This window comes from Miscanthus floridulus, chromosome 8, assembly GCF_019320115.1.
Source record: "Miscanthus floridulus cultivar M001 chromosome 8, ASM1932011v1, whole genome shotgun sequence".
NCBI lineage: Eukaryota > Viridiplantae > Streptophyta > Magnoliopsida > Poales > Poaceae > Miscanthus > Miscanthus floridulus.
Window position 1 is genome coordinate 111,693,344 of NC_089587.1, and position 18,339 is coordinate 111,711,682.

An 18,339-nucleotide genomic window follows, 5' to 3' on the forward strand; every position below is an offset into this window, starting at 1 on the left:
ATAATTCCTAGGCCCATAATAAATGCTATTGCAATAAATGATTAATCTTGTACGGAAAATTTACAAGTGATTAACTCATCTTAAATTGATGGCTGCTATCTACGTACTGTAAGTTTAAGAAAGGTGAAAAGTCAGCTACCAACACGCGTGCACCGTGACACACGGTTTTGGATGGCCGAGCAACAGTGAAAGTTATGCAACTCTAAATTCTTATTGTGGGTCTATGTTGCCATATATAAAAGTGAGAAGAATGACTGAAGGATGACAGATTGAGGATATGTTAGGTTGAGCTGTGGCTTCTAAAAATACTGTTGTGAGTTATATGATGGGAAAAGTTGTTGTGGGTTGTGAGCTATGAAAAAATTATAAGTTGTTTGGTTTAAACAAGTATAAAACCTACCTCCTATCTCTACCTTTCTTGAAACAACGGTAAAATAACTCTCTATTTCCACCATTTCAAAAAGCGGAAAGCCAAAAGCCAAAAGCAGGGTTCAAGGTGTTTTTAAAACTGTGCCACCTAAAAAATAACTACTTCTGAGAAAAGGAGCTTCTGATTCCTATCCCCTTTGATTGGCTTTTGCCTTTTTTTTTAAAAAGGAGCAACTCCCAAAAACCCAACCAAAAGCACCTTGAGAGTGTTTGTTTGAGGTGTAGTTTTTGGGCTTTTGGCTCAAAAAATGACTTTTTTTTTGTTTTTGGCATTTGGGTGTTAACTTTTTGCTATTGGCTTTTTAAATAAACTTTTAGCTTCTCAGGACATCAGAAGCCAAAATATTTTCTCTCATCATGCTTTTTAACTTTTATTAGTTTGTTTCCTCAGTAGCCAACTTTCTATGTTTTTAAAAGGTAGCTCAACAACTGGATTGTTTGTTTCAGTTTTATCTAGCTATAGTTTGAAACAATCCGGCCCTTAGAAATTGAAGATGATCGAGTGAGGGATGAACAAACGGGCGGACGAGAGAGAAAGTAAGAGATGGAACAAAGATTTTTTTTCCATTTTTAATACTCTCTATATATAGATTAAATATTGATATATATATAATTACATATAGAAATGAAATTGCACGGGTTTCTGACATTGCAAAACATTTTTGGATTGAAGTGAAGTGGCCCACACCTATCTGATGGGCCAATGAAGCAACCCGGGCCCAGCTACGTACAGGCTACTCTCTCTATAGTGCCTTCATGGTTTCAGAGCCTAGCAGGCAGGTTTCGCTACGTCGAGGACAGGGATACTATGGCGCTGTTGGCTGATGTGAAACTGGCAAAAAAAAAAAAAAAAACACTATTCTGGCTAAATTGTTGTGAGAGAAAAATATTATTTTAACTAAAAAAAAGAAGTCGAATAAGTTGAATATAGAGTAAGCCGAACAAGGACATAGCCGCCGGGTTTCGTTACGTGGGACACTATGTGTAATGCGTCGCCAGGGGTACCGGACAGGACCGCATGGACTTTAAATTGCTGCCATCTCAATTTTCTTTTGGATTTCAGCTCAGTCATAAACAATAAATACTGCACTGACTCTGTACAAGTGACCTACTACCAAGTATTGACATTGTAGCCGTTGTGCTGGGAGACTATATATACCAGAGATCATGTTGACAAAAAAGGTATCTACTTCTAGGAGAGCTCCGTTACACAGCCCGTTGCCGTGTTATTTGTTTATAACTGAACCACTACCAAAAGGAAATGATCTGCTTTTAAAAGATTTGTTTTTTATGTAAGAAAGTATGTTATAAAGGGATGAGGCAATGATGATTTTGTGCCCTGTTGGCTTGGCTTATAAGTCATACTTTTTCAGCCAACGAATAGTATTTTTCTTTCACAACAAATCAGCCAACAATACTTTCAGCCATGACTTATCAGCCAACCAAACATGCCATTGGTTCCATCCTTTCAGTGTTGAGTAGGTTTGTTGTAACAGAGAACCGAACAATATGAAAACTCTTGTCGTTCAGGCTCTATCAGTCGATGGAATCTTGGCTTGGTCGGCCATTCAATTTGCATCTCCCAATCGTGCGCACATTCCCATTTGCTCACCACATGCTGCAACAGTGAGGGAAATCTGTCAACAGTGGAGGCGGCATTTTTGCAGAACAGAGACGTATACGGACCCTGCGTGCCAGTTCGGCGGACCATGTATTAATAGTGAATAGCTAACTATTATATGGGTGGGCTGAGAGAAGGCTGTAATGATCCTTACAGTTGGTCTACCGGCTGTATTATTAGCCTTGCTCTCATATGATCTATCTACCTTCTAAAACAAATCATTTGTTAAGGCAGTCCAAAATTTCGATGTAAAATCAGTATGCCCTACTGTCCTATGCCGACTCCTATACTGTATTAAGAGCTAGTAGGTGGGAAGGTACAAAATATGTAGACTACATATCAAGAAGACATTGATACTTGAAACTCCTGTATTATATTTGATGTAAAATCAGTATACCTACAGTCCTACGCTGAGTCCTATGCTGTATTAAGAGGTAGTAGGTGGGAAGATACAAAATATGTACACTACATATCAAGACACTGATACTTGAAACTCCTGTATTTGATGTAAAAATCAGTACACCCTACAGTCCTATACTGTGTATTAAGAGCTAGTACGTGGGAAGATACAAAATATATACACATCAAGGGACACTGATACAGAAACTCCTCTAGTCCTAGTCTGGTTATTAAACACGCATGAGGTGTTGTAGTGAACATTGATAGTTGTGGCCACATATATAAGTAGGAGTTAATAAACTATCTCAACTGTTGCATCGAGAAACAATGTAAGGAGCCATGGAACCAAAAATGTTTTTGAACTGCACAGTCAGTGATTTTTTTTTGTGCTAGCTCATCCTTATTTCCAAGCATGCACAAGTGCCTGAAATTACTTTTACCAAATATTTTTGAAAAGGCTTGAGCTCCGTCCAACAAGAAACCAAAATTATATTAGTGTTATTTCTGGAGGAGTCAGAGCCGTACCAAATAGACAAACCTTTATTTGGTAATCTAGTGGTACACCTATTATATATGTGTCTTCATAGAGAAGGGCCGGGTTAACTGGCGCCTGGTAAAAAATAAGGACAGTATTATTGTTTCCAATTACTCGATCCTGTGCGTACGGATGCAACAATAATGATAATAATTATATGTCAATTAAGAATTAAATGTGTATGAGGTGTAAGGTTAGTATCATGTTGGGCTGGGTTTGCGATCGACCGGGGTGAGCTATAGCTAGGTGGAATTAGCTGGACCATCAATTCAGCCAGCCAGCCTGAGACATGAGGAGGGTCTTCTCCGATGGATCCTAGTTAGCTCATCCACAGGCATGACTGAAAGGGTCGTGCATGTGAGAGCTTTATGCACCCCACCCAGCATGTCAAACAACCTAAGCCATTGGCGGGCGTTAGGTGCGCCGTGTAGGTGGGGGCTGTGCGCCTGTGTGGGCGCGCCATGGCCAAGCTGGCCTGGGCTATAAACATCTGTGTATCTCTGCACTGTGATCTAGCTAGCACCTAGCTAGGGCAGCTGCTCTCTATCCATCTCGCCTGTACTCGTCGAACCACAAGATGCAGGGCTAGCCATTACTCTCTCTCGCTCGCTCGCTCTCTTTCAACCTTTCAGATCCAAGCAAAGAGCGAGACGTCGTCCAGGAGGAGAGGAGAGAAGAAGAAATCAAGAAACAGTTAGTTAGTTTGTCCTAGTAGCTGGCCGTGGATCAGATCATCAGGCGATAGATGATGAAGAGGATGGTGATCCTGAGGCGGTGCCACCCGCCGCCGCCTCCTCCTCCGGCGGTGCTCTTCGGCGGCGGGTGCCGCTGCCGCAGCGGTGGTGGCGGCGGCGTGTGCTACGCGGAGTGCCGGCGGAACCACGCGGCGAGCATGGGCGGCCACGCCGTGGACGGGTGCCGCGAGTTCCTGGCCGAGGGGGAGGAGGGCACCACCGCCGCGCTCCGCTGCGCGGCCTGCGGGTGCCACCGCAGCTTCCACCGCCGCATGGTGGTGCAGCGCTGCTGCTGCTGCTTCTGCTGCGACGCCGACAGCGGCGGCGCCGATGATGCCGCCGTAGCCGTAGCCGCAGCCGCCACCGGGCGCCGGTGGGACGACGACTGCTCGCCGGAGTCCTCGGCGTCCAGCACCACGCCCAGCTAGAAGGAAACAAGAATCGATCAGAACGCAGCCGGGCAACGAAATGAAGTCCAGCTCGATCTGCTCCCTCTCGCTCGCAGGTGCCAAGGCCATGCACGCGACTCGATCCTTCTCTCACTAGCATAGGTAGCTCGACCATGCATGTCTCTTGTTGCCTCAATTTATTATTGCCTTGTTCTTGCTTGCAATATTTGTAACGCACAACCAATTCATCACACGCTCCCCGTGTCTGTATGCCCCTGCTTCCTTTTTCTGCATGAGATTATTGATGAGTTTGTATGGTGGAGTTACGTGATCTAAAGAAGAAAAAGTTTTGTCAGGGCACTAGACGCATAAGTGATGGATCGATTTTCTTTAGTTTCTCCCTCTCGCTCTGCTGTTCAGAAAACGTATAATTTTACAGTTTTATCATTTGAGCGCTCAATTTAACTACTTTGCATGTCTATAAAAAGATACAAAGCTATTTAGGTTTATCATGTAAAAAAAAGGAGTACTCTTTCATGGAGACTTTTCTCTGTACGTTATATTATATTTATTATCCTGCATGTCTTTATTAGAGCTAAACACTATTTGACTGTTATGGAGTGTTTGGGACTGTTCCACTCTACATTTTTTTAATCAAACAGTTTCAGCTCACTCTGTTCGAGGAAAAAGGGCGGAGCTGTAAGAGCACCTAAAGGGATGCTCCACAAACTTTAGGTTTTTGTGGAGTTGCTCTATGGTGGAGTTTATACGGCAGAATTCGTGGAGCAATCCCAAACTCTCTTACGATATATTGCTTATAATGACATAACAATATATGGTGGGTGTACTTTCATATACAAGTTCGTGGATCTGCTGGTTCTTTTTTGTCACTAGTTGATTGAACTACATTTGTTTGAACTAAAATCACATGATTGTGTGAAAGGAGGGGAACCCTACTATACTGCAGCTCGGGAAAAAGCAAACGGTCAAAAGTTGCTCATTAATAATGATAAATTGGGGACAGTGTCTTGGCAATTAAGCCCTTTAATATTCTTACAAAATTAAAGCACTACAATAAGAGTAGTAGTAATAACAAGCTGGTACACAATCCAGTGTACAAGCCCAATCTCGGTGGTACGTAGGTTCCATCTTGCGGACTCCATATGAGAGTGCCATGTCAGTGTTACTGTACATACTTTGGCTGATGAATAGATATCCCATCTCGGCATTATATGTTTAGGCTGATGAATGAGACTTTGTTTGGGTGGCTTCTCGCCTTCTCGTCACAAAATGGTTTCGGCTCTGGAGAATATCCAGCACTCATCAAGGAATTATTTGTCTTCCTCTGCTAGAAATGAGCTAGGAGTCAGTGAAGCCGGTATTACTCCGTCTCCTTCAGAGAAGCCAGAACCAAAAGAAGACATATGCTAAACAAAACAGGGCTCGAAACCATCCATCTGAAGATGTGGCTTGCTTAGGAATGGAAAAAGGAAGAAAGGAGTCAAAGAAGGGGTGAAGATGATGGAGAATGGCGAGCGACAACACCAATGAACAGGGAGGCAGCACCGGGGAGCGGGGAGGTGCGGATTAGGTGCATGCATCGCATGAGATCTCCTCCCCACCCTGATGAAGCAATCACTCCTTCACACTGCCATCCAGTTTCCTAGACATAGGAAATGGTGTCTTCCAAGTTTCGTTCCCATGAAATTGAAACCATCTATCTTCATAATTATGTTGCCACATTATTTAAATTACTAATGTGTCACATTACTTTAATGGGATGAAACTCCACTAAGACTGGCCCGATGAAATGAACGAACAGGTGAATCATTTGATGTCAGATCAAGCATGCAATCCATTTACTGGTCACAGATTTGATGCATCACCATGCATGCATGATCGATGGACTACCCTGGAAAGTAAAAAAAAAAAAAAAACTAAAAGAAGACTCCCGGACCGACATGTGACTCCAGTGGCATTCTTTTGGAATATATATCATTGGTTCAGATAAAAACTTGTCTGGAGACTCGTAATTCTGGACCCTTTTTCCCAGCCGTAACGGCCAATTATATATAGACTGTCATGTCTGCGAAGAAATGCCGTGGCCTTGTTAGGTCCTGTTTAGATTTCAAAAATTGTCACCCTAAAGTGTTACATCGAATTTTACGGCACATGTATGGAGTACTAAATGTAGACGAAAAACAAAACTAATTGCACAGTTAGCTGAGAAATCGCGAGACGAAACTTTCAAACCTAATTAGTCCATAATTAGACACTAATTGCCAAATACAAACGAAAATGCTACAGTAGTCAAAACCAAAAAATTTTGCCAAACTAAACGCGCCCTAAGATCAAGCTGGAGTGGCTGGATGCATTCGTCGCACGTCAACCAAGATCAAGCTCACAGTCACAGCCCCGGTCCCTGTCCGTGGGCCGCCTCTGCCTGGTGATGATGTACTTCCCACTGCAATTGCACTCTTCCAAAGGATGACGCCTACTCTGTCAGTCAGCTAATGCAGCAGCTAGCGTATCCTGGTACAAATTTAGGTATTTTCATGATTAACTTAATCCATAAATATAACATGAGTAGGTTCGTGACGCATATATGCGCATATGTATATTTCTAATGAACGTTACAGCATGCAGACATGGTATACAGATCGATACAGTAAAAGCTCAAAGTACAGTAATCATAGAGATTAGAATGTACCCAGCGGAAGATCTCATATCGAGGGCATTGGAGGCTCCATTCGCACTAGTCGACATAGTGCGTTACTCGAAGTCATGAACCACAGTCGATGTAGGACGATGTTCGCAGTGCAGTCCTACGAAGAGATCACTAGGAAGAAGACGCCTTGGTGGAGCTGAGCCTTCACCACAGTCACAGTGGCCGAGATGAGTGCACGTTGTATTTTTTTTATTTTTTGTTCACTTGGTGATGGACTTGTGATATACTTGTGATGCACTTGTGGACTTTGATGGACTTGTGGATTTATTTAGATAGACTTGAGCACTTATTATTATATATGTGATATATATTGTGATGGATGTGATATGTGCGGATGCATGTGTGGATGAATGAGATATATATGTGATGGATGAGATATATATATGTGATATATGTTTGTATGAATTTATTTGTCATGATGGAATGTAAAAAAAATCAAAATTGTCGTTTTGGGTCACTTTGCCGAGTGTTGCACTTGGCAAAGCTAGAAAAATGGACGCTCCAAAACGATTTTTCCAGCTTTGCCAAGTGCCATGAACATGGTACTCGGCAAAGAATTTTTTTTAAAAAAAAATCAAACTTTGTCGAGTGCTGACCAGTGGACACTCGGCAAAGAATTTTTTTTTAAAAAAATCAAACTTTGCCTAGCACCGAATAGAGGGCACTCGGCAAAGAATTTTTTTTAAATAAAAAATAAAAAATCTTTGCCGAGTGCCCCTGGGACTCTCGACAAAGCCTTTGCCGAGTGCCCGATAAAAGACACTCGGCAAAGAGGGCTTTGACGATCAATTTTATGTCGTGTGTTCTTTGTCGAGTGCCGCACTCGACAAATGCTTTGCCAAGTGCAATTTGATTTTTACTGAGTGCCTCAGGCACTCGACAAAGAACCTGAATCCAGTAGTGCATGCAATCCATTTACTGGTCACAGATTTGATGCATCACCATGCATGCATGATCGATGGACGGGAGTATCGTCATAGTATGTAACATACGTTTATTACCTTGCTTATATGAGCCTTCCTAAATACTAATTTTGTACATATTACTAAATTCTAATTTTGTACATTCTAGTAGTATACGTTCCTTGTACACCGAGTTTCATTGCAACAACATTTCATTACTAATCCGTTTGACACGTACATATACAGTACAGTGCAGGGGGGCTTTTTTTTAGAAACTTCTTTTTTGGGCGTGGCCTGGCCCCGTCCACCTTCGCCTCACCCACGAGTGCGCTCCAGCCTCGTCTCTGAGCCTGCAGGTTCTTCCCCTGGCCCCTCCTCTCTCTCCAACTCTCCGTGCGGGCGACACACAGGAGCCGAGATGAGCGGCTGAGGACGAGCACACCCTAGTGCGCCCCCGACCTGCAGCACCCCCGTCTTTCGGCCCCCAGCACCTTCGTCTGCCGGCCCCAACGCCCCCGTCCGTCTGCCCCCGGCGCGCCACGTGCCCCGTCCACCGGCCCTCAGCTCGCCCCCGGCCAAACAACATAAACATGTCTTGCAACATGTGTGTGAAGCGCTCATGAAACATAAAAAAAACAATTGCAACTTGCAACATGAAACCACTTGCTGCAACATAAGACTGAAACATTTGAAACATATGGTTGCAACACATGTAACATCCTGATAAAAAACAATTGCAACATACATGTGGAAATAGATGAAACATTTTGAACAAATGCTTGCAACATGCCTCTAAACACTTGCAACATATATAAATGTGCAACATCCCTCGATCTATTTTTGCAACACCAAGATAAAACAATTGCAATATATATATATGCAAGATAGGTGAGCAGAAGGCCAGGCTGGTCCATTCCGGACATCGGGGTCGGAGCTGGCGGCAAGCCGCGTCGCGTGAGCACCACCAGCACCGCCTACACTCGTAGGTGCCCTTGGCTCGGCCGGGGAAGACTTGAGGGGCCACGACACATGCGCCCCAGCGGTCATGGCAGGGTCAGCAGCGTGCACGATGGCTATGGGGAGACGGATGGACGGACGGCAAGGGAGGGAGCAGCATGCGTGTCTGGGACGGACGAGCGGGGCGGGTGGCGATTGGGTACGGGGCGGTGGGGCACGTCGCGACAGCCGATGAGTGCGCAGTGGAGGAAGAGGCACGGACAAATGAGTGACCACGCTGTTGCGTCGGGCGTCAGGATAAGCGAGTGGGGATTCACTTTTCTAATTATGAGAGATGGAGAGTTGGGGCCTGCTTCTGTGGAGCCGCGTTCGGACGGGAGTTACGGACGGACGACCGTGGCTTAGCATTATTGTTCTTTTTTTGTTTTCCGTGCTCGTTTGTACAGTAAAGTTTTCTATCTGGGCCCAATATATCGGGGCCGGGTTCGATTGAGCAGAGCGCTTATATTCATCATTCATGGTGCGGCCGGGCCTGTGGACACGAAAACTTTTTATTTTGACATTTATGTGGATGGAAAAGTTAGATGGCGTGTGCGTTCTTCGCATTGGGCCTCTCTCTATTCATGCACGAGTCAGTCATGGCTCGCGCCGTGCCTGCCGGTCGACACCAGCATCAAAGAGCAGCACGACAACAATAATGTGACATTAGATCGCTCGCACGGAATTATGCACGTTATAAATGACGGTGGCCTCGCGTGTGTGTCTGTGTGTGCATTCTTTTGCTCATTGTTCTTTTTTTCCTTTGGTAATTATTCCTCACTGGATCTTTTGACGACGGTGAAATGATTGGAAATGATGTGAAACACAAATCGACTATCATTCAAAATTGCAACGCGTGCATCCGTTTGTGCTTTGCCGAAACTGAAGTACACGCAACTACTCCGCTTCCACTTGATGACACAAGGGATGCAACATGCAAGCCTTCCCAATTTTGGGTTAACCCAAAACTTGATACTATCCTACATGCTACCTCCATTCTCTTTTATGAAGCACAACATAACATGGCATAGACTTCTAAGTTACACTTTAACCATTTATTTATTTATATTATATTGTTTATATTTATAAATTTATGATAATCAAATAGTACATTTAATTATGAATCCAACCATATTTATTATAATAATTAAAAATTATTAGCTAAATTATCGGTCAAAGATTTGAAAGTTTGAATCTTGATATGCGTGTGCGCCTTTTAAAAGAGAAGAATGGAGGGTGTCAGTGCAAAAAGTGATCAACACGTAAATATTTATAGTTTTGCCGTACGTTGTGATCGGAAGTGGCCTAGCACTCAATGACATAGGGTTTATACTGGTTCAAGCAACGTGCCCTACGTCCAGTTTGAGTCAGTCGGTGACTTTATTCCTGAGCCTAGGTGCTCGAAATTTGTTATGGGGTTACAAACGAGAGGGAGTAAGATGGGGGCACACTGGCCGAACTCTGGACCGAAGGGCCGAGAGAGACGGGAGCTCCTACGTGTGCTAAGTATTTGAGTGTGTGCTCTGTTGGAATTGTTCGAATCGTAGGTTGTTGGATCTGCTGGTGGTTGAATTGTCTCTCCTTTGGAGAGAGCTCATCCCCTTTTATAGATAAAGGGGACGGCTTTACAAGAGAGAGTGTGAGAGAAAGAGAGTGTGTGTGTTCTAGTCTTGTTGCTCACGTCATCGGGTACTAGGTGGTTTGTCGACGCCCTCAACACTGTGGATGTCTGGATGTATGTGATAGGCTCCATCGTGATCTTCTGGTATGGCCGATGTCGGCGCCTACCATACTGTAGGATAAATGTCGGTGCCCATAACATTGTTGGTGTTCTGACATGTCTAGAAGGATATAAAGTACCCTTCTGACATGACCTGACAGTACTGTCTTGTAGGTGTGCAGGGTATGGTCCTTGATATTGCGCTTGACTAGAGCGCCCTGCTTTACTTGCTCTATCTATTTCCTGGGTCTTCACTGAGCAGGCGTCCCCAGTTGTTCGTTCCCCAGTCAGCTCCGTCCTCCCGATTGGATAAGAGTTGTAAGCAGAGGTTTGGTGTATTTCCGATCGGAGAAGCGAGTCAGAGTCAGAGGCGAGCGTCGTCCCTTATTAGCCAGGCCTTTCGGTCGGAGAGACGGGCCGAAGTCGGAAGCGACAGAAGCAAGCGTCGTTCCTCCTTGGCCAGGCCTTCTAGTCGGAGAGGTGGCTGGAGTCGAAAGCGAGCGCCGGAGTCAGAGGCGAGCTGGGGGTTTTTTCATTTTGCCAGTGGGGGAATTTTTGTTTCGACAGCGGGTGCGCGCGAGCGCACCCACGGGTGTAGCCCCCGAGCCTACGTCTGACTGGCAAGTCGGTTGGAGGCTGAGCATCTTGGTACTCTTTCCTGGGGCCGCAGGCTATAGTTTGGGGTGTTCGCCTGTGTTTGTCCAGCCCATGACCTTCGTGGTCAGTTGATTTCCTAAGTCGGTGTCGGGTGACCTAAGCCCCCGAGCCCCGTTGGGCTTGGCAAGGGTTGGTCTAGTTCCATGCATTACCCCATCCATGGTTTCTACAACCAGAGGGGCTGAGCTAACGTCGCTTGCCTCGATGGCTCGAGTGACGCGCTCGGTGAGCTCGCTAACGGGCATGTTCGAGTGGAATCTGGGTTCGTCGTTCGTGACAGGGTCAGCATAGCCCTCATGTGGCATTCCACTGCTCCTTAACCCGCATCCCAGTAGATGACTGGGTTGTTTTGGAGAATGACCCAGGTGGCCCGCTGGCCTCCCCTCGATGGAGATTCTATGGTCATGGCTTGAGGTTAGGATCGAATGAGAAGGTTGAGATGACCTTGTCTGCTTCGAAGCAGACTGGGCAAGGGCCGCTAGGGCTCATCTACGTTTTCTCCCCTAGCTCTATTTGACGAGAGGCGGCCTTGAGCCCTTCGTGGGCTAGCCTTCGAACCCTGGTCTGTCGTTGCTCATGTTGAATGAGGCAACTACCGTTTCGTGATGCAACATGAAGCATTGTGATGCATTTAACTACATATGCGATGCTTCGGATGTATGGGATAAATGAATGACTATATGAATGAATGCGTGAATGCATGTATGAGTGTGGATGAATGAATGATCATGTATCAAAAAATAAAGTAGGAGAGATTGGTAGAGTTACCTGGACGACCCAAGTGACAGGACTAAGGAGTTTTTATCGGATATATCTGACTGGGATCTGCGCTCGTCATTCATGACGGAGTCGGTTGTGGCCCTCATGGGCGTCCCTCCACTCCTTACCTACCCTCAGTGTTCGCCTATGCTATTCGATCAACTCAGGAGGCCTGTTGGTCTCTCTTTGGCAGAGATCCTATTGTTGGGCCCTTCCAAGTCTTGCCTAGGAAGGCGGAGAGCCGCTTGCGTGCAGTTGCGCCTTGTTTCCCATGCCCGCTGTGTGGTGGTGGTGGGCCATGCCCAGGCCACGTTCCGTCTAACCAGGCACCGTCTCGTCGGGCGAGGCGCATCCCATCGGCTAGGACACGTCCTGTCGTATCCCATCAGCATTGAATGGGGGAAGGGAGAGGGTTTTTCACCCCAATCCTTTGCCTTTCCCAACTGCTACGCCTCTTCTTGAAATAGGGGAAGGGAGAGGGCTTTCATCTCGTTCCTTCGCCTATTCCCCATCTACCGCCTCTCCTTGTTCTTCCTTCTTGCCAAGAGCGTTCGTGTGCCGCGACAGTTCCTAGGAGAAAAAGGGGAGAGCGAGGGAGAGGAGAAACTCATAGATCCGTTCGTGAATCCAGAGCACAATGTCGAGCTAGAGGTCATCTTGCGTGAGCGAGTCGGTGCTGGCTACCTTCGCCGAGAAGGGGGTGCTACCGCTGAAGGAGGTGGCACACTAGAGGGCTCCTACGGGGAGGATTTCCTGCGACCTTGGGCTAGTGAGGTCATCTCCTTCCTTGCCTTTCATGAGCGTGGGTTAGGATACCCCACGCACTGGTTCCTATGCGGGCTCCTTAATGAGTGGGATCTAGAGCTGCAGCACCTCAATCCAACTGGGGTGCTGCACATCGCTGGATTCATCACTATGTGCGAGGCCTTCCTCGGGATGGAGTCGCACATGGACTTCTTCTGTCAGATCTTCACTGGGCGAGCTTTGACGAAGGGGAAGCCGACCAGGACCACACCGGTTGGTGGCTTTGCCCTACAGAAGAAGCCTAGTGCATTAGGCTCCTACCCCGTGTACACACCCTGTGACTCCAATCGGGGGTCGCATGGAGAGTGGTTCTACATCCAGAACCCAGTGGAGGCGCCATTCCCGCCTTTCACCGGTAGGAGGCCACAGAGGTAGGAGAGTTGGTCGTGGGGCCCCACTAGCCTGTAGAACAAGCTAGAGGTTATTGGGGCGAAGCTCTAGAAGCTGATGCGGCATGGCCTCGATGGGGTGCGGGTGTTCCACACCTTCTTCCGCTGTTGGGTCACTCCACTGGGGTAAAGGGTGCGGCTGATGTGGATGTACACTGGCCTGACGGACCCCGACCATGGGTCACTGAAGGAGCTGGCAAATGACGAGGTCTGGAGTCATCTCGACTAGGTGCTGCAGCTGAGGACCAAAGAGACCCTTGATGGAAAGCCTAGACCTCTTCATGCCGTGAAGCTGTCCAATCTGGTATGCTCCCCTCTCCTTACTCCGTGTTTTCCCCTTTGCTCTCCTGTATCTTTGACCTCGAGTCGTTCGTTTCGTAGGGACTTGAGGGTTATAAGTACCGGCCGCATCTTCCAAAGGGGCAGAGGGCGTGGCTCGGCAAGCCACCCTGAAGGAGGCGACGGACGCCAAGAAGAAGAAGATAGCTAAGAAGGCTCGGAGGAAGCACCAGAAGGGGCAGGATATTGCCCTATGTGTGCGGGTTGGGGAGAATAGGAGCGACGTTGAGGCAGAGCTTGAGGCGGAGGACCCCACAGAGATGGGTGACGATGTGATCTCCTCTGAGGAGGAGGGAGGCTGGGACACCACTGTGACCTTAGCGTAGCATCATGAGCCTACGACCGCATCTACCAATGGTGGGCAGGAGGTAGAGAGGCATGGCGACACCCCTGCGCCTAGGAAGTGCGCCATGAGCTTAGACACCGTTGGCGAGCGGGAGGTGAAGCGGACACGGTCGCCCTGCTCTTCGGAGGCGTCACCGGCCTTGTCCCCACCTACTTCGGGCATGGTGGGGTAGGCCAGGCGGTTGGAGGAGCGGGTTCACACCCACGCATCTTCGGGACCAGCGCCGGTGCATGACCCTAAAAGGTCCTAATGGCTAGACGGAGGGTGAATAGCCTATTATAAATTTCTACAACAACACTTAACAAACCGGTTAGACAATTAAGAGGCGAAACAAGTGTTGTGCTAGCCTACTAAAATAGCAAGCCACCTACCATAATTCTAGCTTATATAGTTTCTATCCACACAATAGCTATGGCACTACACTAAGTTAGTGTACTCTCAAAAGCTAACTAAAGAGCCACACTAACCAAACTAACAAGCTCTCACAACTAGCTACACTAAAGAGCTTGACAACTAGTTTGCGGCAATATAAAGAGAGTGAGCAATATGGTTATACCGCGGTGTCGAGGAAGGAGCCAATCAATCACAAGAATGAATGACAATGAAGATCAATCACCTCAGAATCAAATGATGACACAATGATTTTTTACCAAGGTTCACTTGCTTGCCGGCAAGCTAGTCCTTGTTGTGGCGATACACTCACTTGGAGGTTCACGCGCTAATTGGTATCACATGCCAAACCCTCAATAGGGTGCTGCACAACCAACACAAGATGAGGATCACACAAGCCATGAGCAATCCACTAGAGTACCTTTTGGCTCTCCGCCGGGGAAAGGTCAAGAACCCCTCACAATCACCACGATCGGAGCCGGAGACAATCACCAACCTCCGCTCGACGATCCTTGCTGCTCCAAGCCATCTAGGTGGCAGCAACCACCAAGACTAACAAGTGAATCCCGTAGCGAAACACGAACACCAAGTGCCTCTAGATGCAAACACTCAAGCAATGCACTTAGATTCTCTCCCAATCTCACAATGATGATTAATCAATGATGGAGATGAGTGGGAGGGCTTTGGCTAAGCTCACAAGGTTGCTATGTCAATGCAAATGGCCAAGAGAGTGAGCTTGAGTTGGGCATGGGGCTTAAATAGAAGCCCCCATGAAATAGAGCCGTTATACCCCTTCACTAGGCACAACATGGGGTGACCGGACACCCTGGTCATATCGACCGAACATAGGACCCTAGCGTCCGATCGTGCGATGCACGCCACGTGTCCCCTCTCTTCACATACTGAGCGCCCGATCCCAATGGTCCAGTGATGACCGAACGTGCTACTACAAAGTGACCAAACATAGGACCCCAGCGTCCGGTCGTGCGATGCACGCCACGTGTCCCCTCTCTTCACATACTGAGCACCCGATCCCAATGGTCCAGTGATGACCGAACGCGCTACTACAAAGTGACCGAACATTGGACCTCAGCATCCAGTCGTTTCCAGTAAGCATCTAGAAGCGAGAAATCACGACCAGACATGTCCGGTCAAGCTCAATCGGACACAACCAGCGTACGGTCACTCGGCGACTCGCCTATGTGCTGCCACGTCAGCAGGACCAGACGCACCCCTCTAGTGTCCGGTCACTAAGTGACCCAGCATCTGGTCAGAGACTGACGCCATCATCTTTGCAGCTTCTACTGACCGGACCCGTCAGTCCAACCGAGGCTAGTGTCGGGTCACTTACAGTGACCTTTGTCTTTTTTGTGTAGGGCGCCGGTGGCACCGTCGGACTGTCCGCAGTCTATGGGTGGACACTCCACCGGTGAAGTTTCTAACCCTTGCTCAAATGTGCCAACCACTAAGTGTATCACCTTGTGCACATGTGTTAGCATATTTTCACAAATGTTTTCAAGGGTGTTAGCACTCCACTAGATCCTAAATGCATATGCAATGAGTTAGAGCATCTAGTGGCACTTTGATAACCGCATTTCGATATGAGTTTCACCCCTCTTAATAGTATGGCTATCGATCCTAAATGTGATCACACTCACTAAGTGTATCAATCACCAAAACAAAATGACTCCTACCATTTATACCTTTGCCTTGAGCTTTTTATTTTCTTCTTCTTTTCAAGTCCAAGTACTTGATCATCACCATGGCATCACCATCATCATGTCATGGTCTTTATTTGCTTCATCAGTTGGAATGTGCTACCTATCTCATAATCACTAGATAAACTAGGTTGACACTTAGGGTTTCATCAATGCACCAAAACCAAACTAGAGTTTTCAGACCCGCAACGGGGGGACGCCCCGCTAGCTGCTTTGATCCGCACGCCTCGAGCCGATGGTCGTAGTGACTTGCGGGCTGATTGGGAGCCAGCTGGGTCGACTCCCCCCTGATCGAGGTAAGGGGGCGTGGCTCGTGGCCTGTGAGCAGCCCTCATCTGGCGAGCCCGTTGCTGGCGGGTTGAGGCTTCAAAGGCCTACCGCTTACATCTCGGTATGCTTTGTTTGTTTCTTTTCGATCTCGTAGTTGAGTTTTTTGGAGTGCGACTGACCTGTACCTTTTCAATAATGGCCAGATGCTACTGGGTTTGAGCATCGCCCCGCCTCCTATGCGAGAGGAGTGAAGGCCCACCTTGCAGCGTGTCATGATTAGCGGTGGGGAGAGCAAGGTGGCGATGGTGCGCCCTTCCCTTCTAGGGGCTGTGCCCCCTGGGTCGATTGTGAGTATGGTGGCAGCGGCGGTGATGGTGTTGGTGGCGATCCTGGTGTCGATAACAGAGGCCACGTCAGAGGTGACCCTTGTGACCCCTCCATCACCAGCTACGACATAAAAGAGGAGGGAGACTGGGCTCCCTGCCTCGCCAGTCAGAGGGTCGCACGACTCACCCTCCCGGTCAGAGTTGCAGGTGTCAGGGGGAGATGTGGCTAGGTCAGAGGTAGAACATCCATCGATAGGCTATGAAATCAAGATAGTGGAGGTCTCCTCTCATGGCAAAGCAGGTGACAGGGTGGAGCCACCAGTGCTATTACAGGAGCTGGTGGTGGTCTGATCATCAGCTAGGCCTTCTAGCGGGCTGGGGGCGACCACTGACCTGGTGTGGTCCTACCCCAAGGACCCAAGGAAGGTTCAGTTCATCCTTTAGGATCAGCAGGAGGATCAGCTCTGGGGCATGCTTGGGGGGTGAGGACTCGCCATGGAATCCGATCTCGCCCAAACCAGGGTGAAGCTTGAGGAGGCCCTAGAGCGGGTTAAGTCTGTCTAGTAGGCGGTTACTATTGACCTACCCCGCATCATAGAGGTAGGTTTTCTACATTCATCCTTGGCTCCTTGGCCTTCCACTAGTTATCTCAGCATGTTTGCCTCTTGTGTTGTAGGGCTTAGAGGAGATGTCGAGCAGCAAGTCTCGCTTCCTCTAGGAGGAGCATGCCCAGGAGATCGCAATCTCGCAGTTGGTCACCGAGCACGAGCTAGAGTCCGCCTACCATGAGTCTCAAGGCCAGGTGGGTGAGGCGATAGAGGCATGAGCAGTGGAGCTGCTCGTGGTAGAGCGGGCAACCACTGCTGAGCGGGGGCTTGATGCGACGAAGGTCCCCTAGGCAGAGACTGAGGCGGCTCTCCAGAAGTCCTTGGTGGAGACCGAGGAGGTGCTCTAGGGTTCCCTAGAGGCCCTAGAGTCAGAGCAGAAGGCCGGGTCAGAGGTTGACCAGGAAGTGCTCATGCTCTAGGGCTAGGTCCTCGAGATGAAGGAGGTGAACGCTTGGCTACATGAGCAGGTGACTCGGTAGGAGGAAGGGCTCTCCATCCTCGAGAACATAGGCCTCAGTATGTACCTTTTCTGCTTTTGGTTGATATCTTGGTTTTTCTGTTAACTTGCTTCTGAGCTCGTCGTCCTTCTTCTAGAATTGGGCGAAAAGGTTGGGTCGCTAGAGTAGGACCCAGAGACGTCTAGGGCGATGATTGGTCGGAATGCGGAGGCACTGGCCAAGTCCCTTGAAGAGCGACGTGCTCTCGAGGGGGGGCTCAACCAGCTTAGCAACGTTGCCCAGGTCATCATCTCAGAGGTCTTTGGGTTGGCGCCGAGCACCAGCACACCCGCCGTCCAACTGGTGGAGGTCCTAGATGAAGTGTGGGCGCTCATCACCGATGGGATGTTCTATGGGACATCAAGGGTGCTAACTTTGGTGGCGACGCACCATCCAGACCTAGACTTGGCCGCCGTCTATAGCGGGTATGCTGACGGCTGGAGCCCGGAGGCCATCCATGTGCTTGGGGAAAGCTTGCTGCCACACGCACAGTTGGTGGCTGAGCAAGTCTCCACACAGTGGGTGATTGATGCCTACCGCACGAACATAGCTGAAGGCATGAGCTAGGAGGACGTCGCCCAGCCTGTGGATGGAGTAGAGCTCGGGTTGCAAAACAAACGTCGCCCTGCCTCCGATCGAGCCAAGTGTCATCTAGCTAGGGAGCGAGCAGCCCCTACCTTTGCCGGTCGTGCCGTCAGTCGATGCCGCCAGGCAGCCATAGTAGGAATTAGAGTAAAAGTAGTTTAGTAGATGTAAAAGTTAAGTTCATGGGGGAGCCCCTGT

General features: G+C 48.2%; 1 protein-coding gene across 1 annotated transcript; it reads left to right on the forward strand.

The window, feature by feature from the left end:
* Positions 1-3,381: 3,381 nt before the first annotated feature.
* On the forward strand, positions 3,382-4,442 carry LOC136473276 (mini zinc finger protein 4-like). The gene has a single exon (XM_066470952.1). It carries the CDS (start codon positions 3,730-3,732, stop codon positions 4,144-4,146), a length of 417 nt encoding a protein of 138 aa, XP_066327049.1. The 5' UTR covers positions 3,382-3,729; the 3' UTR covers positions 4,147-4,442.
* Positions 4,443-18,339: the final 13,897 nt, after the last annotated feature.

Excerpts from the sequence above, each read along its gene's own strand:
- LOC136473276 (XM_066470952.1), top strand. The coding sequence starts at position 3,730 with ATGATGAAGAGGATGGTGATCCTGAGGCGGTGCCACCCGCCGCCGCCT.